The 26,764-nt window shown below is 39.9% G+C and overlaps 1 protein-coding gene and 1 long non-coding RNA gene across 3 annotated transcripts; one reads left to right on the plus strand and one right to left on the minus strand.

The window, feature by feature from the left end:
• Positions 1-2,787: 2,787 nt before the first annotated feature.
• LOC310838516 lies at positions 2,788-5,491 on the minus strand. Of its 2 annotated transcripts, XR_014561006.1 has the most exons (3): positions 5,378-5,491; positions 3,535-3,638; positions 2,788-2,918 (listed from the first exon to the last, which is right to left on the minus strand). It is a non-coding gene; the product is annotated as an uncharacterized lncRNA (long non-coding RNA). The 2 variants fall into 2 exon arrangements; XR_014561007.1 differs by lacking the exon at positions 5,378-5,491 and having other exon boundaries at positions 3,535-4,542.
• Positions 5,492-5,623: 132 nt separating this feature from the next.
• AKAP8L (A-kinase anchoring protein 8 like) lies at positions 5,624-26,199 on the plus strand. Its single transcript, XM_083725837.1, is given in 14 exon segments — positions 5,624-5,747; positions 5,750-5,785; positions 9,729-9,761; positions 11,293-11,530; positions 14,352-14,811; positions 15,272-15,389; positions 16,249-16,292; positions 17,716-17,770; positions 19,905-20,013; positions 20,445-20,586; positions 20,972-21,077; positions 22,041-22,171; positions 23,194-23,289; positions 24,993-26,199. Coding segments are annotated over 14 exon segments (2,037 nt in total). The 5' UTR covers positions 5,624-5,638; the 3' UTR covers positions 25,353-26,199.
• The last annotated feature ends 565 nt before the right edge of the window (positions 26,200-26,764 follow it).

Here is a 26,764-nt window from a genome sequence, read left to right on the forward strand (position 1 = left end):
ACCATATGTCGCAGTGGGTTCCTCTTAGACCAAAGCAGGGGTTTAAACCTTTGTTTCAGTCCAGGCATCCCGTATAAAGGTATGTGGAAATCTTGCAGCACAGAATGATGCATTGGTGAGCAAATTCCTCACCATATATAACTGGGCCAGTTTCCAGAGCAGGGACTAATATGACAATATAGTTCCAAACATTACATAACTCCCTGTGCTAAGAGCTGCCTTCCCAAAACACTGTGTGGAGGGTGTTATTATACCTGCCACTACTTTAAATTAAAGGGTAGCAATAGCACCATAGCTTTCCAGCCAGCTTCATTCTGACTGTCCTGAAAAATGGAAGGAGAAGTGGGTAGCACAGTGTATCTTGCATGCAACCCATCCCTATTGCTTTCTTTTAATCAAAGGCCATGAAGGATGCATGCATAGTTGATTCTGCCTTGTTTCCATTGCCTCTCCCATCCGAGATGTGTTCTTCCTTAGCATCATATCTGATTGAAAAGTATTCCATGAGAGTGGTAGCAGGGAAATGCTGCTTGGCAGCTACCATGTGCCAAATACTATCCATGTTCCCCCTGTCTATTAACTACCAGGGAAGCATTACACCTCTGCTTTTCATTGTACAGTGGCTTTCACTTCTAAGTGCATTAAAGGCAACTGAAAGCCTCTAGCTTAAATAATTGGCTGCTTGGTTCAAATCAATATGTATAATCCAGCTCTCCCTTAACCCCTTAGGATTGTCAGGACAGAGTGCTGCAGTGACCTTAGTCACCCCAACAGATTTGCCTCTAAGGCAGTCTAGTGACAGCGTCCATTAGGCATCTTGTCTCCTGACCAGGCTGCGTAGTACACCTGTCTCCTCTACCTGATCTGATCTCTACCTTCACCTCCTGATCTGAGATACCGTCCCTCCTGCATACAACTCCTGATCCTAAACATTGTGAAATTTATTCAGAGTTTCCTCTATGATTGGACCCTTTGTGTGTCTCATCTCAAGTCACTTAGCCTTCCTTCAAGTTCTTCATTGTCATTCGCTTCCCAACTGTGAGCCTTACCTTCAGCATTGTAGCCTCAGGCCTCCCTATTCCTCAGATTCCTTGTATCTTGGGACTTCTGCTACTACCTGTCCTGAAGAGAGTTCTACTTTCCTCCAAACTGACAACATTCCCCTTCCTTACAGAAGTAGCAATGCAAGCTATTTGGTTCCTTGAACAACTGGAATTGTATGCCGCCACATTAACCCAACCAATTAATGCGTGAGGTTTCACTGCCTAAAGCACAATATAATCAGTTTGGTTAAGCACTTGCGGTTTTTTTAATCTACTGATAGGTTCCCCAGTAAATTGGTTAGCAGACTGTGAGGGGAAAAGTGATACTTTTAATAATTAGCTTAGAACTGCAGGCAGCAAGCACCATTTTATAAGAAGCATTCTCCCTTATGACCAGAAAGAATGCTTCTTTTAAGATGCTTGATATCATGTATGTGTGCATCATCTTTAAAACAAAGCATGCTTTTTGGTTCAGGGATATATATATTTTTACAAATATGCAAATTTTCATTAATTGATTTAATCAAGTAAAACTTGTATAGCCAATTAGTTTACATTTATTTAATTGGGTTGCATTTGCAACTTTGGAATCTTTCAAATTGATTCCTCCCTTTTGCCAGTACTCTTGATATTCTTTTTTTTTTGGAGTTGAGCCAACTATGTGTTCTTTTGAAAGGGCCTGCCTCACTAATAAAGTTTGATGTTCCAGTAGGCACCCTCCTGTTAGAGGGTGGTTTTTTTTGGTAATTATTATACAAGCTGCCCTTTATTATGTTTGTTCCAAGAGGCATTGCATTCAACCTTTTATCAAATTATCTGTAGATGGGAATAAAACTCTTGAATGCCTTATCTTAAAGGGGCAAAGCCCATGAATTATGCAGATTTAAATAGTTGAGAAGGGAGATCACAGGGAAATATGGAATTTTCTGTGAGATAGTTCAGGACCACATTTTTTTCTGGAAAGGCATAGTCTGTGCTACTTACAGGTGTGGGGGCAGAGAAGTTAAAGCATTATGTTTGTTTAGCCAGGGAACATTATGCTCATTCTGTCCCTGCAATCAGATATTGATATAGCCTGTTTCAGACCATTTCCAATGGGTCTTTAATAACAATTTCACCCTCAATTGCACCGTAAAATGTTGGACATGATGTTTCCATTTTCTCCAATCTTCAAACAAAGGAACAGACATAGGAAACTGACTTAGACTGAGACCATCTAGCTCAGTAGTGTTGTCTGCCAGGATAAACTTGGAACCTTTTGCAGGCAAAGCAGATGCTCTACCACAAGCTAACATTGTGATATGAATGTTGCGTTTTTTCTCATCTTGTTAAATGAAGTAAAAACAAGGGTGTTAACTGATGTAGAGTAGTGGTTCATGCTGCATTGTGGCATGGTAGGAGACAATGTTAATATCACACTCTAGCAACTTACATGATTAGCTATACTTGGAAATCAAACTCCTTAATGAGTCTGTGACAAGGTCTTGGGTTTTTTGCTAAGGCTTGTACTTTTTCAGAAATCTGAGAATATCCCTTCCCAGTTGTCCTGATGGAGATAAAGATCTTCAGTGAGACCTTAGCTTAAGCCCTCTTCAACACTAAAAGACCCACATACTCAAGAGGCTCTGCTCTTCTTTGGGTGCAGGAAATTTCATCAAGGATGCCACACTCCTGGAACAGTAGAGTACTTCACCTGGGAGAAAAATTCCTTGTAGGGTGAAGCTAGAGGCTCGTAGACACAATACTGTACAAATTTCTGCTATAATCTACATTAATGGAATAAAAGATGAACATAAACCAAGGGACAAGGAATGACTTGCTTGGTCTACTCCACTGGAGTCAGGCCATTATGGCATTTGCAGCAGCTCTGAGACCCTGCAGGAGAAGGATGAAACAAAAACATGTTCATACTAATGGAGCCATGAGGCAGGAGATCTTGCAACAGCTTAAACATAGGCCAATTTGTTTTTAAAGCTTTAGGAATTACTATTTTCTTCAGCACACCAAGGACAATATAAGGGCTGAGTGAATGAAATAGTTTCAAACAATTTAAGGCAATGCATGAATTTCTTAGTTCACTGTTGATACTTGGCTGTACAGAAGAGGATGAAGTTGGGTTTTGTAGAAAAGAGTTGAAATTGGCACAGCCTACTAAAATACAAGGTAAAGGTGCTAGCATGTATGATTGGCACCACTGCTGGAACGCAATTCTAATCTAGTAATGTAAAACAATTATCAGAGTCTACACTGAAAGGATTAAAGTCAGGAAATCTGCCCCATAAAGAAAGCCACCAGTAGACTGATAATGTAAGTAAAGCAGGATTTTGTTTAAAAACAAAATACCAGTATATGAGAGATTGCTTCATACTATGGCTCAAGCCTAGAGCATACTCAGAAGTTTAGGATCACAAGCAGGGCATCCAACAGCTCAAATCATGCCATGCCAACTAATGGATTCTTGGAAAGTCATGATCTAGAGTGTGTTACTTACCCAGGGCTGCTTAATAGTGCCTACAAAAGTGCCTTTGCTATGAGTATTAGCATCATGTGGTAGATGTTTTATTCTTGCCCTCAGCATTATTCTGTATGTGCAAGCTGGTGCGAATGAGACACTGGTAAAATCTATTCAATTTGTCCTTTTTTTAATAACAAGTGCCTGTAAGCAGAATAACTATTTTTGCCTGTGGCAACATTCATAAATCAAATTGCGCCATCAAGCAGTTATCCACTTTGTAGTTTAATCTTTTGTCAGTTCCTCTATTCTGACCTTCTGGTGTCCAATTTTTGAGTTTATGAAGGAAACCTAGTAACTATATTTTAAATGTCTAATCCAAGAAGCTGAGATGGTTCCAGTACTAGCTATGAAGCACCAAGCATTTTCAAATATGGTGGCAAAAAGGAACCCTCTCTGGTGTAGCTAAGTCCATAGCATTTTAGCTTTAGATGTTTATTAGCAATTGGAAATCCAGCTGTTATGCAAATATTACTTTTAATTATCAAATATTTATGGGTTAAAATCATAGAGTTAGAGGAGACCATCTCTCTGTTCTTCATATTTCTCTGAAAATTAAAAGGCAGACACTTTGCCAAGGGCTTATGTTCAAGATAAAGTACAGTACTGATTGACTAAGTGTTGGTTCTAATTCAGAATAATCAGACATGGTGTAATATATATAACTATACATTATCAAAGGTGATAAGTGTTCAAAACACTTGGTTTCAATAATGTAATCTTGCAAGATAGGCTGATATTCATATATTACAACTGTAGCTCTGAGGTGAAGCAAGAGCCAAGGAGTGAATTCATGGCTGAGGTTAGAAACAACTGTGATATTGCAGCTTGCCGCTCACCGCTTCAGGCAACTCACTTTCCATTTGAATCTTATTCAAACCAGAATCTCTCTTCAAATGCTTTCTCTTCTAGAAAAGAATACTGCATTGCAGCAACCATAACTTAAAAGTGTAATGGGATGGTGGCAAGAGGACTTTTACCTAACCTCTGATAATTAATTCCTTCATGGAAGAAAGTGGCCAATATTCAAGGTGTTTGGTATTCTGAACCTCATTAGTGAAGAAGCACCAGCTTCCACGCTGGGGGGCATTGGTTTGCATAGCTCTGTTTTTACCACCTTTTCAGCACCTTTAGCCCTGTCTTCATCCCGTTAGTGTCTGTCGGTAAGGTCCAGTTTGATACGATGCAGGTGGTTGCACTGGCTCCACCAGTTGCATTGGCGGGCTGTCAAATCATTATTATTTTGTGTGTGGGTGAGAGGGAAATCTGACCTGATCTTTCTTTTTCTATCTATCTATCTATCTATCTATCTATCTATCTATCTATCTATCTATCTATTAGAAGAAACCGTTTATGTGCTCGATCGCACACTGATGTTTTTCACTGAGATGAGCACAGGTGCTACATCAAACTTTACATTTGGGGAAGCAGGCTACACCATGGTGTCGTGCCGCTCTTTGCTCTGTCCCCCTCATAAGGGACACGCCGCCATAGCAGTTCAGGCAACTGACACTCGAGCTGTCCTGCCCCCTCGGTATTTAAATTCCGATGCCGCAGCTTGAAGACGTGGGGAGGGGAGACTTATCCATAACAAGGCGCTGTAAAATGGTAGTCGTTGTGCCTCCTGAGCTTCCGTAGCCCGTCATATTGGGAAGAACTTGAATTCCTTCCAGTTTATCTCGTTGATTATTCCCCCGCCCTCGGTCCACCCCCGCGAGAGAGAGAGACGAACTAAGCTGCTCTCTTTCTGACCAATAGGAGCAGCTGATTGGTCCCGCCTCCTGAAAGGTGCGCAACAAGAGAAAGCGGACGCGCTGCATACTTGGGGACAATGAGTACAAATTAGTGCCCGCCGTTGCGCCGCTCCTCATGAGTGATAACCGCTTAGACCCAATGACCTCTTGGAAATCTCTAGCTGGTGCTGTTATTCGCTGACGGAACATGATTGGCATCCGCAATTGCCTTATAGGTTAACCGAAGTGGTTCTGATCGATGCCTCCCGCCTCTAATGAAATACGAGGGCTCTAGGCCTCTGCTCCCAATAGCGTGCGAGGGGGGGCGGAACTAACCGCAGTAACCGCCAATGGCTGACCGGCTAGGTGAGCGAGCGCGGCCAACAGTGTCGGGAGGCGGGGCTAGCAAGCTGCCGTTGCCGTCTGGCGCAGAAGGTAACGGGTGTGAGGAGTGTGGTTTTGTAGTGGAGCCGCCACCGCCATCATGAGCTATTCAGGTGAGCGTCGGGGGCCGGGTGAGGGGGGGGGGGGGAGAGAGAGGGCGGCCGCCTGTCGGGCGTGAGGGGGGGGCGGGTTCCTCCCACCCACCGCGAGTGGGCCAAAGGGAGCGCAGGGCCCGGCCCTGTGTCAACATCTCGGGGGGTGGGGTCACCAGCGCTGTCTTTCCCTTCTCTCCTGGCAACGCTGTGCTGACCCCCGTTCCCCGCGGGGGTGGGTTGCTGAGGTCTTTGCCAGGCGTTGTTTTCCCGTTGCTCCCGCCAAATAAAGAAATGGCGCGTGGGGGGCGGGGAGGTTCTTGGACGGTTTCAGGCTGTGCGCGCAGGGTGCGCCGCCCTCCTCAGCCGCCCGCCCCTCGTTGTGCGAATGGGATCGGGGAAAGGTGAATGTCAGCATTGCTCCTCTGCGCCCGCCGCCTCAGAATCGGGGTGGGAGGGAAGGAAGGAGGGATGAATCTTTGCGTCTCTGCCGTCTTTGCACACGCGCACCCCACTGCTTGGTATCTGCGAGCGGTTATAATAGGAGTGGGTGTGGGAAGGTGGCGCAGGAAGAAAAAAAAGGGGGGAACCTTCCCCCGTGTCCGATCGGTTATGGCTTCCCTTGGAATAACTGCCATTGTTTCCCCCTTGCTGAACCACCAACTAACACTCTTTGGGATTTAGAAAGGCTGTTTGCCAAAGAGGAGTTGCTTTCTAAATAAAATAAAATAAAAACGCGAACGTGGCATGTCCCCTTGAATCCTAGCTGCCCGCTGTTCGTTTAGGTTTATGCATGCGCGATGTTATACGGCTATCAGAACTTGCGGTGTCAACATTTGCCTTTCTAGCCCTTTGGTTATGTAAGTGTGGAACCAAATCTATTTCATAAAATATGAGGTAGTCTCTTCATTATCAGTATGGTTGCCCAGCTACAGATGGAATTATATGCAATTAAAATAGTCCGGCACCTGGGCCCCAAGTGCGTGTTAGTGCATACTGAAGACAAACCTGACTGATTTTTGTCTGAAAACTTAAAAAAGCAAACCCAAACAGTTTGCTGGCTGCTTTGGACAGCTTTGGTGCACTTAGAAGTGATATAAATTATTCCATGGATCAATTCCTAATTCCCATATGTGACAGATGCAGGTGGTATTCATTCCCTCAGCATGGTCAATATTTTTCTCAGTCATTAATATTCCTATCAAAGGTAAAGGTAAAAATAGAGTATGGAGTTCTCTCTTAAAGGTAGTTCTTAACCCTTACCACCCACATAAGATAGTAGCTTCTCCCAGTTCTCACCTGAGATCTTTCCTTTCTCCTCCCAGCCTCTCACTCTGGGAGACCAACATTTCCCTGATCAATGTTTTTCTAACTAACCTCAATTAGTCATATTTTTGGCTTCAAATGTTTGAGTAGGGACTTGATACTGGAATGTGAGAAGCATGGGTTCTGTCCAGCTGCATGTCTGGAGTTCTACTTGCACATGGGACTTCCTCTCCCTCCACATCTTCAATATCTAGAGCATCCTCTGGAGGAGGTTCTGAGGGTGGGGGGATTGCAGGGGGGAGGAGGGGGAAGTTCTGGTGTGCAAGCAGAAGTCTACTATGCTAGTGAAATAGCAGTACTGGAAATACTGTAATACTATATTTCTGTGAAGTTTTGACACATTATCTTTGTTATGAAATAAAGATACTTTAGATTTTAATGATATGCCTAATTTGATGATCATCTGAGGAGTTAATCACTCCTATTTTGATTTCAAATGGGTTAAGATAGTTAAATGGAAAATGTTATTAGTGAGCAAGGTGCCAGGCTTACTTTGCACCAGGAATTGAACACTAGGAATACAAATGGGTGAAAGCATATGTAGTGTGCTTCTCACTGTGAACAGAGTGCTCCTGAGTAAAAGCAGTCATCCCCTTACTTGAACAAATTAAGATTGTGGGCAAAAATGCTGAGCCACAATCACATACATACATACATACATACATACATCAAGTAAAGTCCATTGAACTCAATAGGTTTCTGAGATGTGCACTGTTAGTGGTCGTTTGTAGTGGCTATACAAGTTACTTGTACTGATTCTGATGTACTATAGGAGTTGTATTCTGTGTCCGCTAAATGGCTACAAAAGTTCTTGTGCCTCACAATATTGCTGTGTCTTCTGGACAAGCGCAGGTCCCTTAAGGTCTAATTCATCTTTCAGTAAATATATTTTTGATTAATTATACAAATCTAGTTGCTTAGAATTGGTGTATTTTTCATCTTTAGTAAAAGGACTGTGTGCTAGGTTTCAGAGGACTACTGTTCTGGTACTAGTTCAACCTCTTTATAGGAGATTGTAGCAGTGATACATGCTTTACAGCTAGCCGTTGTAACTCTTTGCTCCTTGTGGACTTTGATTCCTTTTAGAAGGGTAGTGTTGGAGTTAAAAGGCCTTAAGAAGCAGAGTTCTGAATTAGTACCTAAATAGTAGTTATTGCTGCTTCAAGGTCAGTGCATTTTCATTTATAGTCTTGGTTTATGGAGAAGAGGGTGTCTGTTTATGTGCTCCTTCACACCTTCTGTGGGAATTCCCTATTATCCCCTTTTACCACGGTTCACTGTTATGTGATTGTTAGTGATTCTGCTAATGGATGTTCCAAGGAACTGTTAGGCGCTCCCTTAGTAACAGTTACAAAAAATAAATGAGGGTAGAGAAGGGATGATGTGTGAGATGGGAGAGACAAGGAGCATGTGATCCTGTGGCCTACTCCTGATCTCTAAACTATAGTTGTATGTTACATATATACTGGCCTACAAATGATTACTCACTCCCTAATATTCCAAGCTAATGTAAATTAGCAATAATCCTTTTCTTATTTACTTCTGGTCAGAGTGCTTTGAAATGGAGATTTCACTGGATGCAGCTGAACTTGTAATCCTTATGCTATTGATTTAAACAGGATTGATTCATGACATTATCATTGAGCCTATTTTTGTCTGTGTAGTAGTCCCCACCATTCGGGCAGGTGAAGCAGGTCTGAAGGGGATATTGATATATATTTTCAGCAATGTCCTTATGAAAAGCTAAGTAATTCTGTCTGAGCCTTACTTTTATCAGACTACAATAAAGTAACTAAAAACAATTATCCTAGTGTTGTGCCAGTTTGAGAATTTTCATGCACCTGGGTATATGTGTGCTGAGTATATGTGTAAGAGATTCATGACAGAAATGAAAGAGAAACTTTTAGATAAAGTTGGAATACTGAGAGCAATGTTGACAGGAGGCTGAGGGATGAAAAATGTGCATTTTAAATGGCTTAAACAACATTTTATTAATTGATAGTTTTTTAATTTAATAAGCTATAAATTGAAAAATGAGATGCCATAGGTTACTAGTGGGATATATTCACAAGATGTTGCAGGCTGATAGGTCTCAATAGCTTTGTACTGTAATGTTTTTGCTCTGTATTGCTAAGGTATACAAACTTTGTTTGGATGCTTCTTGAACCTTCAGAAGTGCTGGATTCTTAGGATTCTGCTATCTCAACATACCATACCACCCTTTCTTACCCCCCCCCCCCAATGCTGTCTATAAACATAGCCTGGGTTTTCCTTTGAGCGGCAGTGCTTGCCATAGTTGTTCAAGTCTGTGTAACTCAAGGTTAGCCTATCATTATTAGCAACAAGAGTACACACCAGATGAGAGGGTTCTACAAAATAATATTGTAGACTGCAGGTTAGACCATGGGCAGTGCAGATAGCACATTCCATCTGTCCACAGATCAAAAAAAGTCAATTACAAGCTGTCAAATGAAATGAAGTTAGGTTAATTTTTGTTAAACCTTTTTCTTGTGATTTAACTGTCATTCAATGAATATTCATGCCCGGTCTGCTTAGTATTTTGAATAGTACTTTGGGTAGAATGATAATAACCTTATAACTAACATGATTTTTTACCTCTGGGGTATCTTCTTTCTAGGTTATGGAAACTGGAACTCTGGCACAAATAGAGGCAAGTACCATAAAACCTTAGTTGACTGCCAATATGCATAACAGTTAAATCAAAAAGTAAATTCAGAACTAATGTTGAAATGTAACTGTTTTCACAGTTTTGGTGTATTTCCTCCTTTTAATATCTTCTGGCACTCATGCTCCTTTTATCCATCAATATCGTTAAGTCAGAGTTTATGTTACAGTTTCTGGCCCTGTCATTGAGACTACTGCGGATTCTTACTTATGGCTGATATTTGATCATCTGTATGTTTAATTTGGGCATTAATTTATCTCCTTTCACCTCCTACATGGTAACAATCATATTCATGTTAACTCAGAAATAGCCCAATTACTTCATTGAGATTTATCACAAGAAATGTGCATAGCATTATAGCCAAATTCCGCTTGCTTGCTTGCTTGCTTGCTTGCTTGCTTGCTTGCTTGCTTGCTAGCTAGCTCTTTTCCAAATGTTCAAAGAATAACAAAGCATCATGAACTTTCATAGGAATTTAGATATTTCAGCTGCTATACTATATAGAGTTTGGGGGGAGTATGCCCCACTAAATTACGGTAAATGGGATTACTTCCGAATAACCATATTTAGGATCACACTGTTAAGCTGTAATTGTATAAACAGCAGGAATTCAACCCCTTGGAACAGAATGGGACGATTTCCAGCAGACATGTATAGGACGCAGTGTTAGTTTCAAATTATGAAGTGTGGGTATGGAGACAGTAACAATGGAGTATATAAATCATGGAAGGCATGCTGGGGATCCAGTTCTGCATTGTATTCTGCAGTGCAATTACTATTGTAAATGGCTTTGGGATGCCTGATGGGAAGCAATTCATAAATGAAATAAATTATAAGTAGTCAGTACTATTAGCTTGAATAACTTTATTTTACTGGATGTGATGAATTTTCATTTCCACTCTTAATCAGTTTTAGTTCTAAATTTGTGTCCTTACAGTATTGTGTGAAGATGAAATATGGTGTCTTGCAATTAGGTTCTCTTCGTATTGTGCCACTTGCTAGAATTTTTTAAGTGATTTGAGAATATTTTATTGGCTATCTACAAATTCAGCAGATTTCTTATGTAAATGACTAATTGTAGATGCTGGGGTAGGTGCTAAGTGTCTCTCCTGAAAACTCCCCCCCCCCTTCCTAAAGAGAGGTGGATCCTTATCCAAGGTAAGATGTGCTGCTCATGGAGGCTGCCACCTTGGGCCTCTCTAGCAATCAGGATACACCTGACGGTATTGTTAATGGTGCTATAGTTGGAGGTAATACCAATGCTGTAGCAGCTGAGCCCTTTTGCAGATGAGATAAAAATGAAGGTTGACTTTAGCAAGAAATTTGCTATGTACTTTTTCCATAGGTAAGAAGTTTAATATTTGGTAGGAGTTCAGAAAATGTTTGTCCAGACATTTTAGACACAGCTATATCCTGAAGAGGAGCATTCTTGACGGTGATAATCTTGCATTAGATGCTTATGTATGGCAGGCAATCTATGCTTACCAAAAAATTGAGTGACTGCTTCTCATTTCAGGTTACGAGGACTATAATTATGGATATGGATACAGTCAGGATAACTCTGGCAATTATGGGTACGGTATGGCCACTTCAAACTCTTGGGAAATGCCTAATTCAGATACAGACATGAACTATAACGCATCCACTGGCACCAGTGCTGATGTAATAACAAAATTTAACAAGCGCTTAGATATGGTGTCTCATCTAGAAACTGACACGATGCAAGGAGGACATTATGGCTCAGGTGGAGACAGGTGAGTGTAGAGACAAAGGTGAAAAGGTTCAGTAATAGTTATAGATCAGGGCAGTTTCTGAAAGACATGTTGATCTAACGTGCTGTTGCCTAAGAGCTGTTCCCTTTGTTCTCCGACTGATAGTATTGTTCTTTGCTTCATATCTTTGCTGTTGCTTATAGAGCTGGGGGGTGGGGAGGAGACAGAATTAGCCAAGTTGTACTTCCTCTGCCTTAGCTTTGAAAATAAGGTGCTTGTACAGTGGTACCTCAGGTTACAGACGCTTCAGGTTACAGACTCCGCTAACCCAGAAATAGTACCTCAGGTTAAGAACTTTGCTTCAGGATGAGAATGTAAATTGCACCACAGCGGCAGCAGGAGGCCCCATTAGCTAAAGTGGTACCTCAGGTTAAGAACGGTTTCAGGTTAAGAACGGACCTCCAGAACGAATTAAGTTCTTAACCCAAGGTACCACTGTAAACATCTTTTAGTGAGGAAAGTTTGTTAATACTGTAACAGTTGATAAATTAATTGTAATGAAATATTCTGAAAGAATAGCAGGTTTTAGAAATCTCATATAGTTTTGGATAGGTCACTATTTTCACAGAGTGTATGTAAGGTACCATCAATGTTAATGGGATATGTGTTTAGTTGGTTACAATAACTTAAGATTTTGCTCCAGCCAACTGAAACAGAAAATAAGTAGAGAATTCTGTAGAATCTTTTCTCAGTACATTTCTCATCCTTAGAAGTCATTAATAAATTGCTTAAGTTATTGTTCATACATAAGGAAGTTAACTTTGGATTGTTGAAGTGACTAGTGCTTATTGCTGTTAAGCAGGATATACGGTATAAAAATATGTCAGAAGTATTTGCTTCACACTTATACCTGAGATTTTAACAGTTTTAGAGACATTGATTCCCAGACAGTTAGTGCACTTCACTAGAATGGCTATATTTAGGGTTTTATTGGTTGACAGTCCTGTTTCATGGATGCATTTCTAGAGGTCAGGTGAATGAACTATGTCTAAATAAATTGTATGTGTCATTCCCTCTGGGAAAGGTGTCAAGGGGTCACTGTATTATAACCCGTTTTGTGTACATTCATGCAGCTTAGTGGAATCAAAGCATAGTACTTAAACTGTAATGGGTAAATTACGCATAGCATTCTGTACTGCTTTTCTATGTGTTGTCACTGTTTGTTTACCAGGTTCTAAAAGTAGCTTACAGTATCATAGAGGATGTTAATATTTTTTATTTTAAAATACCTTCGCTACTCCTTAATATTTATCTTACTGATATTGTGTCAGTTTTTAATTTATGACATTTTCATAAAAATAGAAGATGCAGGAGATTTACAGAAATCCTTAAGGGATTACATAGTATCAAATGTGATTTTGGTAGTGTATGCTCTCTATTTGCACTCATTAAAACAGCATCTCTTGCCTAAGAAAGGTAATTGTTGTAGATAGTTTTGCCAAATAGTATTTCTGTGTTTAAACTACAGATTTCATGTGCTGGAAGAGTATAAAAGTTTAATCTCCCCTTTGCAGATACTGACTCAGGTTGTCAGGCTCTGCTGAAGTTGCAACCCTGTGCACATTTGGAAGCCAGTGTGATGCATCTCCCTATTTTCAGTTCTATCATACTAGGTGAATATTAACCCAGCACTGTTATTCTCACTTGAGAGCCTAGGTGAGCATTAGAGACTAAATAGCAGGAAGTTGAAATAGATTTATATTTTGGAAAACAATTTCATAGAAGGCTCAGCTACAACAGTGAGTAGTGCTATGATATAAATTGGCACAAGATAGGGTTGATAGATGGAATATTTGAGCTTACCCTGATAGCTTTTAGAATGACACTTTTTGTTCAGAGTTAGTTTTTAAAGTCTCCTCCTCAGCCATTGTTTCCTTTCCATGTCCTTGCTTTCAGATCCTTGATACAAAGCTTGACCGTTGATTTTTGCACTTGTGCCCAGTACTGGTTTTATTAAGTGCAACATGACTTTGTTTTGGTCTGCCATAGCAATTGAAACAACATGCTTTCAGGAATAATGTGGATTTTGGCATTCAACTGCATCTTTGTCTCAGAGCCTCTGTACTGTTTTACATGCATAGTATGTAGCTTCAATTTAAAGTTCTTCTGCAGCTTATGGAACATTTTTGTGAAATTGTGCTGGTTCAAAGCTCTCCTTTATAGAAACAAGTCAACTTGTTTGTCTCAGCCACTCATTATAGTGAGCATAGAAAATGGAATTGTAAGGTGTACTCACATATTTTGCCTGCACTGAGCTTTCCTGCAGGCAAAATGTCATGTATAAGCATCTCTTTAGTATATAGATGATTTCTGCTTTCTTTTCTTCTTACTAAAACCACTTTATTTTCCAAACTGCTAATAATTTGTGGGAACCGACCTTGCATCCAGTGACTTCACTTGTTTTGCATAGCTGAACACCTGAAGTGATTGGAGTGTGAAACCAGTAAAAGGAAAAAAATTAAGAATTTGTATGACTCCCCGAAATTGAAAATATGTTTGTCAATCTGATCAGAGTGCTATGCTCTTTCTATGATTGACTGAGGCTAAACAGAACAAGAATTCTATGTAGCCTTATGTTGATTCCCCCTCTATGTCCTTCCCCACTGCTATAATGCCCGAGGGAATAATTCTCATACTGAGTTAAAACCTCAGTTGAGCTTTGTTATTACCTTGACTCTAGAACAATTATGAGAGGTTGTTTCCTTTAATGTGACCTGTTTTACTGCCATTTTTGGCAGACACTTTAACATGGTGCTCTATATGCTACTGATTAGATTCCTTGCTTGCTGTGCAATTCTTGCAGGTATGATACATATGAGTCCTACGACTCAAGGCCTTCACTAAACGACCGTGATCTGTACAGATCCGGCTATGATTACAGTGAAGCTGAACATGACACCGACAATGCCTATGAAGGCCACTATGACAACTCCTATGGGAACCGCAGGGACCAGTACCACAACAGAGCACGTGACAACTTTGGCCACCGGGGTCAGAACTGGGCCAGAGACAGGCGAAATAACAGACCCATGGCTTCTGCATATTCTGGGCGCATGGGCGGACAGTGGAATGAACCGCCAGTGCCAATGGGAGGACGGGGCCATGGCCCCAATAGGCCCCCATCCCTTTTCTCCCACAAACTATTCCCTGAATACAACATGTTCCAGGGAATGCGAAGTTTCTCTGGCAACATGCGCTTTGGAGGAGGCGGCATGAAACAACGAATGAGGAGAAACTGGAAAATGTGGGATGCAGATTTTAAAGTAAGTACCTATGTGATCTTCTCCCACCTGTTTTCTGCCCCATTTTTAGGGACATTGCCCAGCAAGAGAACTGCCTAGAACTGAGTGCAAAGGAGTCTGTTTTGTAATTTAAACTGTTTTATTATAGGGAACATTTTCCTTCTCTGTCTCTTACATCTGCTTGGCACATCTTTATTTTAAACTGTTCTTTAGGAATCTCATTGTCTTCAGTATGCTGCCTTAACACCAAAAAGATTAATCACTGGATTTTAGTCATATCTAGGAAGTGTGACCTGGGATTCATTCGTTCGTTTCTTATAAAATAGGTCAGGTCTTAGGTGTGCATGTCTGTACCTGTTGAAATGAGTTTTCTTGAGTGTAGAGAACATAAAATGTGAATGAATGAACATTTCTTGGTTGGTGATAAGAGAACTTTTAGACTGTGCATGTGAGTAAAAACAGTCTTTTCTTTAATTCATAGAAAAAAAGAATAAAGAATGAGCCTACTGCTAATAAACGAAAACAGGCTAACAGTTCTGATGAGCCTGACAGTAAGGCAGCAAAAACTGATGGCTCTGACAACTCTGACTCTGATAATGGTAAGAGCAAATCACTGAAGCCTCCTGCCTTGTCTTCTTTTCATTGCACCTTAGTTTGCCAATATTGAAACATTAAAAAAATAAAATTAAAAACTTTATTTAAACTGAAAGAAACCAATGATTACAGGAATATAATATAAAAGTAAGCTTCACATCATACTTTGGTTGTTCAGGAAAAGGATGCATCAAGACAACCAGATTTCCCTCATCAGTGCAGGCAGACAACTTTGTGCACCAGTACTAAGAATATAAGAAATAAAGTCCTTCCACATAGCATATAATTTTCAGGGTCTTCTGAGCCATTAGAGACCTTTAAATAGTGGGTAATCTCTGAAATTGCTGTTTGTCCTTATACATTTGTATCAAATGGTGTTTTCCACCATTGTGTTATTAAGATTCTGATTGCAGCCCCAGCGTCCATGTTAGCAGGTCTTTTGAGCATGAATTACAGAAGCATCCTAGATATTTAACTGAGAAACTCGGTGGGGCCATTACAATAACACTTTCACATATATTGGAATCTCCCTATAAATGTTAGTCCAAAATTTAGAAACCAGTGGGCATTCCCACCAGAGATGAATAAAGGTGCCTCTGCCCCACACACAAGCGATCTAGCAAGAGTCCAGATATTCTAGAAATCTGTATCAGTGTCTGATGCCATGTATGCTGTTTTTTTATTAATGTTCATTAAAACAAAACTTTTTGTGAAATATTTCAGGCCTGCAACCCTATACCCACTTACCTGGGAGCAAATATAATTGAACTCAGTAGAACTTGCTTCTGAGAAGTCATATATAGGGTTGCACTGTTACAGTCATTTTATAGTCTGTATAGTTACTTGATATGTTGTTCTTTTCAGAAGAGGGCCCTGAAGGAGAAGCTACTGAGAAGGGTTCTAAAAATGTGAGTCTGAATTTAGTCTTGCTACAAATACAAAGATTTATAATCCCAGTGTCTTATACATATATGATAGGAACAAGAGTTACAAATGACGTCCTGCCATGCTTGCCTTTCTGTTTAGGGAGAGACCATGTACAGTTCCTTTTTTCTGTTGTTCAGAAACCAGAGGCTAGTGTGACTAGGTGATGAATGAATGTTTAAAGAGCAAAGCTGACTCAAGGCATTGGTGCCCGAGGTGAACACAAGCTCATTCCTCAGCCTCACTACAATAAGTAGTATAATAATTTAAATTGTTGATAATTGGCTCTCCTTTAATGATTCTCATGATATGTAGACTGGGGTAACTCATTCACTTTGCTTTTTGTCAGGTCTGACACTGAGAAGACATACTTGGTGTTTTTTCAGTTATTTATTGAAGATTTAACGTATAGATCTATTACAAAATACATCTGTTCCAAATAATCTATTATGTTGGGCTCAGATATAGGATGGACAGAAAGTGTTAGTGTGCAAATAGAGCGTGAACCCTATACAGATTGCATTGCTGGCTATTCATTGTAGGTGATTGGGATTGTGCCAGCTGACTGCTCCCATCTGATGTTAGTGCATGTTAAAGTTGGGTTTTGTGTGCATATAGCTCAATATATGTAGGTCTGATTTGTGTAAATTGTGTTCCCCAAATGTGAGAGATCAGATCTGGCCTGCATGCATAAGGCCTCCTACTGTAATATGGCATTCCTTGCCCTGGTGTCAGGCAGATGTAGTGATAGGATGGATGCAGCAAAAGGGGGTTAGGCCAGCTGACACAATTCCCCACCTTTTAGGTATGTTTGTGTATGGCTAAGAACTTATGAAGGCATAGAACAGGAATGGCCCTCCAGATATTGGTGGACTACAACTTACATCATCTCTGACCATTAGCCATGTGCCCTGGGGCTGATGGGATTTAAAGTGCAACAACGTTAGAAGAGCCAAAGGTTCCTTACCTCTGGCTTAGAGTTTGAGCATAGAGTTATAGTTTGATCAGTGCAGAACTGAGCAGAGTTCTATTTCAGTCCATACTATCCAAATGTAGTTAGTGTCAATTTTTCAAATTTTAATTGCAGTTCTTAGGATTTTGAGAGGTTTCTTAGAACATGAAATTCTTAAACAAATTCTGATGCAGCTACGGGTTTTTTCATTGCTCATTGTTGCAGAGAATTTAAAGGATGCTCACAATCACAGTCTACTATATTGATGTTTCTAGTAAATGGTAATTTTGTACTGTGGTTATGAACAGTGGCTGTTTTTTTGTCTAAGCCCCAAATCATCTTGGTAGCTAGCAGCACTCCTGATTACTTGATGTAAAGGTTATTTCTACATGTGTTGTTACCTTGCCTGTAAGCAAGTGCAGCTCTATGCTTCAGTGTCTTTAATTACATTTTAGGAGGGAGAGGGAGAAGGAGGTGAAGATGAGGAAAGAAAAGGAGACTCTGAGAAAGGTAAGTTCAAATGTACATGCATTAGGGTACTTCTGGTGATTATGTTATTTTTTGTGACAAGATGTGTGGAATATTGTGCAATTTCTTTCTGGGAACTTGGTGTATAGAATAACCAAATCACTGTTTGTATCCTTTGAATAATTTGGTGTACTGATTAATTTCTTTCTTTCTTTCTTTTTTGTTTGTATCTTTTATATTTATATTTTTCTTGTTTTGTATCTTTTCTTTTTAGTTTTGAATATTTGGATGTAATGCTTAATAAATGCTTTCTTTGTAATTTTTAAAAATGCAATAAAGATTTTTTAAAAAGATGTGTGGAATATTGCAGGAGATACGCATTATTGTATTACAGCATTTTATAAACCATTGATAAATTCCAAATTTCAGTTTTTACATGTTGGTTCAGAACTAACCTAGCAAGTATTCCCTAATAATACATGTATCTTGAGTACAACACAATTAGTTAAATTTACAATGATCAAAATATTCAGGTAGAAGAGTTTTGCATTGTGATGTTAATTCTAGCAATTCCCTAGACTATTTGTGGAGGTAGGCTATAACTGTTTTGAGCTAGTTTCCAGTACCAATGTGGCTATGCCTTCAGCATGCACAGCAGATCACTTCCAGACAGTGAAATTATTCAAAAACAGTAGCTCCCAGAAGCAATAAAAATCTGCCAGTTGGCTATGCTGAATATTGTTGCACATCATCCTAATCTCCGAGTGGTGCAAGATTATAGAAGTCCAGGCACTTACCCAGTGTTTGTGTTTCCCTTGGAAATGAGGCACAGCAAAGACTGTGGTTTCTTGGATATATGGTTTATTTACATATGTATACAACCTGAGCCTATGGTAGGGGTTCATAGCATTACACTCCCAAGATGCACTCGCTTCATCCCAGTCTTAGATTCCAGCAGAAATCAGCCATGGCCCTCTGTCACCCTGCTCCAGTTTGCTGCCTTGAACAGACTGCCACCTTTTCCCTCACATCATTCCCAGCTGCAATCCTATACCACTACTCTTCTTCCAACCCTGGCCTTTGTCCTGCAAGCTAGCTATGACTTGAAGGAGAGACTTACACCCATTAGTCCTCCAGCACAGAGTACATTCATACCTTGGGTTACAGCCACTTCAGGTTGCGTTTTTTTGGGTTGCGGACTGCCAAAACCTGGAAGTACCGGAACATGTTACTTCCAGGTTTCAGCAGTCACACATGTATGCTGAGTTGCAACCCGCGTGTGCACAGACACAGGTTGCAAATGTGCATCCTGCACGGATCATGTTCGCAACCTGAGCGTCCACTGTATTTGCTTTGTTAATTGTCCATTACCTTCCTTTTGTTTTCCTTGATGGCTCTTCTCTGAGGTGTTTTCCTGAACTTGAAACTGGTTTGGCCTGTACTACAACCTTTTGCTAAATCCAGTGTTTGGCACCCATGCATTAGAACTGGGGTCCAGGAACCCCACAAACTCATAACAATATAGAAGGAGGGGTTGCTGGTTTGTTTCTGTTCTTATTTTTTATTATATTTTTGTGTGGTTGATACTGTAATTCTATTTTGTGGACAGCACTGAGATCTATGAGTATAGGGCAGTATACAAATGTAATAAAAAATAATAATATAAGCAGCAACACTTATACCTGGAATAACCTGAAGAGAATTCTACTGTGTGGGATCAAGCTCAGAGTTCGTCTAAACTGTAACTCACACTTTATCCTTTATCCAATGACCAGGCAGATTCCTATTTAATATGTAGTACTTTCCAATTAACCTATGAGGCAAACTAAATGTTTTTCTTCTCATATAAACCATCACTGAACAATTGGTTTTGTGTATCCCACAGTTGTGTCTCCCAACAATTATATTTGTCTTAAAATTTTAAGTAGCAATTATGCTTCCAAGTCTGATTAAACTCCAGGAAACTAGCATTTTGTGAATTATTTTATGTATTCATTTAGAAAATTTACAGACTATTTTATTTTTTTAAAAAACTATTCAAGCGGTGTACAGATAAGTTATAGTATGGCCTCTTCATTGAAGGTAGATTAGGAACCTGGAGCCCAATCTTACCCAGGAGTTCAGTAAGGTCCATGAGTAGGTATTCTTTAAAAATAAACTGATCTTATTCATGTAGGAGCTATGACCATTCAAGAAGAGATCAGTCAAATCAAGCGCAAATTGCAAGCTGGTAAGAAAACTCAAGAGAGGCAAAAAAAGAGGTATCGTGATCGGATGGTGGAAAGGTAAGTCCAACAAGTTGTTGGAGGTTGATGTTTCATGTTGTACTTTCAAAAGTTTTTCAAAGGTATTATAACATTTAAAAACAAGCAATTCTCCGTTTAAATAATAATAATAAGCCAATGCCCTTCCAGTGCTCTACATCACAGCTGTACTGAAGTTCTGTGCAGTCTTGGGGATTGCTGGTAGGGTTAGAACAAGAAGTTGGAGGGTTGATGGTCTCACGTATTCACCAACAACAGTTTCAGGATACATGGTCTATAAAGAGTTCAATTGGGAATAAGACAGCAGTGTTGCCTATTCAAGCACACCTAGTGTATTGTAGTTCTTTGCTATAGTAAACTATATCAGCTTGACTACATAAAGGAAACTGGAAGTTTTCAAATTACTGCTGTGTAGATAAAAAGACTTTTCTTTATTTGATATATCTTAACAGGATTCAGTTTGTATGTTCGTTGTGCAAGTATCGCACTTTCTATGAGGATGAGATGACCAACCATTTGGAGAGCAAATTCCACAAGGAACACTTTGCATTTGTTGGAACCAAGCTGCCCCAGCAAACAGCTGACTTCCTCCAGGTAGGCTTTTTTTTCCGTTGAGCATTCCATTTTCCTTTAGATATTAACATGCAAAGCTAAATGTGGCACTTTGCTTCATTTTCCCCAGTCCCTCCTTGTCATTTGGTTTTTAATTATTTCAAGTGGGGCAAAAAATGTACTTTTGGATGACTATCAGAGTAGAAAACATCAGCATCTCTCAGTTCATCTGTGCTGCTCTTGCATTTTTCAGTACACAACACATCCACACCATTACCTTAGTTCTTGCTTTTGAGAGAGATGAGGGAAAGGAAAGGAAGGCATAGCTTTGATTGTACTGTATAGTAATCCTAGCATGTTGTGCATTGGGCCAGGCCAGTATGGTATTATGCACTATTGAGTATTCATAAGCTTTTCTGCAATGCAGGAGTATGTTGCTAATAAAACAAAGAAGACAGAAGAACGCCGTAAAGCAATTGAAGATATTAATGCAGTTATACAACAGATCTACAAAGACCAAGATCTTACCCAGGGTAGGTGTTTTAAAATTCAGCTAAAAAGCAATACATACTGTTGTTTTCTTGGGTAAAAATGTTCAGTTTTCATTCAGAAAAATAGGATAGAGGATAGGAAGCAATTCCGTAATGTTCTGTGTGAGACAAAGATGTGCCTAAATTAACTTGGCTATTAGCTGAGATGGATATTGAATGCCCCCTCCCCCCTTTTGGTCCTTTGGTACAGTCGAGAGGGGTGTATATGTGTGCAAAACAGTCATTGTGTGTACGGTGGGATAGGTACTTTTTTAGAGAGAGAATTTCCCCCACTGCCCCTGAGGAATGGAAGTCTGTTATTTCACCCTCCTATATATTTTCCTGCTATCAAAGGTTTCCTATAGGAATCCTATGGCCCTCCAGACGTTGCTGACAGCGTTCGCAACTCCCATTGTTCAGGCACATTTTGCGACAGAGAATTTCATTAATGCAAGCAGTTTTTGAGCTCTGGGTACAGTACTTGCACCTAATATTTCAGATTAAAACTGCCACTGCTGGGAGGAAAGGAGGACCTTTTTCTGCCTCCCCACTTCCAACCACTCTTTGAAGACTAAAGAAGGGACCCTCATAAGAATATTAGGGGGGCAGGCAGGGGAAGTATGGCTTTGTTTTTTGCAGCCTTCAAATGAGGACTAGACCATGTGAAAAATGAACATAAGATTTTAGCTGCAGTTTATTAATTTTCAGCTTTGTATTCTTCTTATTAAGAAGCACACCTAGACACTCAGTTGCGGTACCCATAACCTAGGTTTAAGGTGCCATTTAGCTCCTAGTTTTCATATCTCAGTTTCTAACACTGGTTACTGTATTACAGTGTTCATCATCCCTCACCATTGACATGGTGGCTGGGGCTTATAGGAGTTTGTGTTCCCATAGCAGATGGCCATGGGTTTTCCATATGCGTTCTACAGTCTGTAATATTATGACTTGTTTAACTTTTCTCAGACATAGGTATGGAACATTTTGTAAAAAAGGTGGAGGCTGCTCACTGTGTTGCTTGTGACCTCTTCATTCCGATGCAGTATGGAATAATCCAGAAACATCTGAAGTCCCTTGATCATAACCACAACCGCAGAGTAAGTGGATTTGTTGAATTAGCTGTTCACCACAAAAACACACTGGAGAAGCTTGAACAATCACTACATCATTCAACTTTATAATGGCAAAAGCAGATAAAGACTAAAGCAATTGAATAATTTAGGGGCTTTAATGCTTATTTTAACGTAAATATACTTTAAAGAGCATGCTTAAGAGACTTTAGTATCTATTTTAAATATATATATCAATATAGTATAGCTACTCTCCTGGCAGTAATATAGCCACTAATGGCATCCCATTACTTCCAAGCAGTTCTTTGACTGCAAATGTAGCTCCTGCTTGGTTTTGTTAAAAAACACACACACCAAAAACCTGCTTCATTAAATTTTTAAAGAAGTCTTTGAGTTGCAAACTGATAACTTGTTCGCTGAAATTCAGTACCCTTAAGCTAAAGAACTTTAAAAGTGCATTGGCCAATAAAAATTTTATGTAGACTTTTTGATCTGTTTTGTTAAACACTAACTTATGAAAGAGAGGTGTGTATATCTTGCTTCACACAGTGGGCATAGGCTGTGGAATCAGTTGATCGCTGCAGCTCAGTACATGTCTCTTTCTTTTGTGTTACCCAGTATTTACTGGGAGAGGTGTGGTACACATGCCACAAACAGACTTACACTGCCAAATATAAATTTGCCCTCAGATGTTTGGTTGGATATTAAGGTTCAGAATTAACAGTGGATAGGGTCCGGTGAATTGACAGGTGAGAAAGCAGATTTTTTCCTTCTCAGCTTCCACAGTCTAAGTCTAGAGTAGGGAACCTTTTTGGCTGCACAGGCATGATCATTCTCAGGATCTGCCTTGCACACCAAATTTGACCTGTCAAAATCAATTTTGCTTGGGAAGTAGGAGGAGGTTTGTGAGTCTCCTTCCCACATTAAATAGTTCCTGATGAAAATGTGTGAAAAGTTACTGTATTTTGGAAGGCCTGTCTTGGTATAAAAAAGAATGAAATGTAGGTACATTTTGTGCAGACCATTTATTTATGTATTTTGTCTTCTAGGCTATGATGGAACAGTCAAAAAAATCATCATTAGTAGTTGCAAGAAGTATTCTTAACAATAAACTTATCAGCAAGAAATTGGAGCGATATTTGAAGGTAAAACGTATAAACATAAGAACGGCCCACAGAGGGGTTATGGGCAGAATCCAAAGTGGCATGAGCGAACTTGATGCTTGCACTGTATAACTTCTTTCCTTCTACCTGCAGCCACCATGCATTCCTGAAATCTGCTCCAGAGGGTACCCTATCCCTCTAATGTAAATTTTGAGGGTGCATGGAGGGCTTCAGGGAAGAAGTGTGTAAGGAGAAGTCTGTTCCACTCACACACATGTTGGATACAACTCCCCCCCCCCCAAAAAAAAAACTTAAAAAGAGCCATATTGCTATGTTAACAATGGGAAAGCTTTTATTTTTTAATATTAACTGAGTTTTAATGTATTTTCCGCTAATCTCCATTTTATCTCTCTGCTTCATAGTGCACCCTCTCTTCTCCATGCCTTACTATAAGGGCACTCTCAGTTTCTAAGTCTTAATTTCTCTCTGCAGACCACTGAACCCATTCCTTTTTCCATTTCCCCATCTGTACGTGTCTGCACCTCCAACTTCTTAACTTCCCAATGTTTTCTTACTACAGTGGTACCTCTAGTTACGGACTTGATCCATTCCGGGGTACCGTTCACACCCTGAAAAGTCTGCAACTATAGCACCGCAATAAAGCACTTCTGCGCATGCACAAGATGCATGGCGAAACCCGAAAGTATACACTTCCGGGTTTGCCACGTTTGTATCCTGAAAAAACGCAACCAGAGACTGACATAACAAGAGGTACAACTGTATGCAGTTCTCTGCATCTTACAGTGGTTTTTTCTGTTTGCACTCAGTTTCTGTATACACTTTAAAAATCACCTCTCTCTCATTTTGCTTTCTTTCCTATTGTGTCCCCCCTCAAAATACTTTATTGAGACTGGCAGCAATAGCCCCAGGATATCCACCCTAGTGAAGGGTCCACAGATGCAGATGGACCATGTAGCATGCTTAGTATGCTGCAGCAAGCTTGAAAGACATCTCTGAATCCAGGAAGAGGAAGTGTTATATAGGCATTCTCTCATTTCCAGTGCAATTTGGAAGGGTTTCAGTAGGCATATGTTCTTGTAAAGATATGGGAAAGGGCCACAAATGATGGGATGTGGAATTTCCCCCAAGTAGCTGCAAATAGAAGGGAGGAGACCACAATCAGTCTGTGAACTGGGCATTGGGCACACCTAGACTGTACTCTATGGAGAGTTTTAACAACTTTTGCAAAATGAACAGTAATTGCTGTGTAAATTGCAAGATATTTTTAAACTTTATAAATTGATGGAGTGGGATGACTTTTTTAATTTGTCACATCCTGGAGGTTAAAAGAAATGAGTTTGCTTGTATAATGGAGAACACATTCTTGTTTTCAGAAAGATTATTGAGACACTTGTTGGTTGAAATGCCATAGTCCCCCCCAAAAATGATCAGGGATCTTTCACGTGTATCAGAGACTTGATTATATCTACTAGTCAAAGAAAAGGAATGAAAGTTTCCTGATTTCTTGTTACTTTTGTATTTTATTTTCTTCAGGTTCTGTAGTTTAAAGCATACCAAAAATAAATAAATTAGTGCAATAGTCAAGGCCTTAAAATTACTTTTATGTGATGGCCCCACTCAACAACAGAAACATGCTTACCCAGCTATATATTGTAGACTGCTCAGTTCCTTAAAGTGTGTGATGTTTAATGCTGGGTGTCAGGTGGTTCTGATTTGTTTTGCAGGGGGAGAATCCCTTCACAGATGATCCTGAAGAGAAAGAGGAACATGAGGAAGGTGAGGCAGGAACAAGTGGAAATATGGAGGAGGGAGCAGCTGAAGGTGAAGAAAACAAGGTTGAAGAAGAAACCAAAGGTGGAGACAATCTGGCTGAGGAAGATGTAGTTGAAGAAGGTACTGCAGAAAACAAAGGAAATGATGATGAAGAACCACCACCAGGACAAATGGAAGAGCAGAATTTGAACACATCCCAGGAATCATTTGCTGCTGAGCAGGAGCAAGAATATGATGAAGAAGACGACAAAGAAAAAGAAGAAAGAAAAGGATTCATACCTTCAGAGGATATGGAACCACCTGATGAGTGAACTTGCACAGAAGGTTGAAGCGTTTTGAGACTCTGCATTAAAACTTTTTAAACCATAACTGTATTTGTGACACTACATGGCACGCAGCTTTGTTTCTCATTGACTACATTTTCACCTAGTTACAGCACTTGAAAGCCTTTATCTGTAAAGTGTTTTTGGAAATAGCTTTTTTTAACCAAATCTTCATTGTATTAGCTAGGTTTTGTGCAGTACAATTTTTAGGTGGCTTTATACTAGGAATATACCTCCCCTCCTTTTTGAGTAAATAACTCAAAACCAAATTGTGTTAATTGGCTTCCAACTTTGGGGGGAGGTAATTGTCCTCTAATTTTCTCCCCCCTCCCCCTTTAACTTTGTATATAGTTGAAGATGTTTTTGTTCCCTAGCCAGCCGTGTCTGGATATGTCAATAGCAGAATTCTGGGTTTTAAATTCTGCACGATCGGAGTAACTTCCATGCAACTGTAGCATTCTTCTACTCTACCTTTTTACTTTTAATATGCAGAAGTAATACTTGGGGGTCAGCACAATAGTTTTTCCAGTGCTTTTATTTAAGGATGAATTCTTCCAGTGGATTGAGATAATATTAGGATTACCTGTACATGTGGGTTTTTGGAAGAAGCAGCCACATGAAGGGTGTGCAGGAAGCCTCAAAAAGGGATAAATGCATCCTAGCACATTCGTAAAAGGCAATTCAGCATTGCTCCTTTTGAGTTTTGTCCTGATGTTGTTTAGGGGACATCATTTATGCTGCTTGCCTTAGATTGCTATTCTGTAAATGAAGGCTATGGTAGCCCATATGAAAGATGAAGAGTGTTACAGAAACATTAAATATTCCCTTCAATGCAGTTCTTTGGCAGTTGTCTCATTCTAAATCATCCTGCAATCTCAGCAATGTACTACTGCTTGTGTGTGTGTGTGTGTGTGTGTGTGTGTGGATACGTGTGTGATTTTTTACTACAACCCAAGGTTTATTTTGGTTACACTCTGCCCCATGAAGCAATAGTGCTGCTGCTACAACTACTACTGCTCTTGTTCATCCTTCATTTATTATCGTGTGTTTCTCTTCAAGTACATGTGTGCTTCCTACAGTGAAAATCAGGTAGTGGACTGGACAAGGTTTTATGATCCTTTGTTTCTGCTTTCCTGCTACATCAAAGGAAAAGGGTGAGTGAAGTAATTGTTGCACCACAGGATGCAGGCCTTGCTGCCATACACCACTCCTGCTACCTTAAGCCTTTAAAACACCTAGCATCTGGAGCTATATGGAAATAAATATTGTGAGTAAATTGCAAAAGTCATTACATTTAATCAACAGAAATAGAAATGTTGAAGGAGGCTTCAGAGTACAGTTTTTCTTTAGGAATGTGTAATGACTCAAGTGTTTAGAACAGTATGCTATGTTGTGTACCT

This window comes from Podarcis gaigeae (assembly GCF_964106915.1).
Source record: "Podarcis gaigeae genome assembly, chromosome: 2".
Classification (NCBI taxonomy): Eukaryota; Metazoa; Chordata; class Lepidosauria; order Squamata; family Lacertidae; genus Podarcis; species Podarcis gaigeae.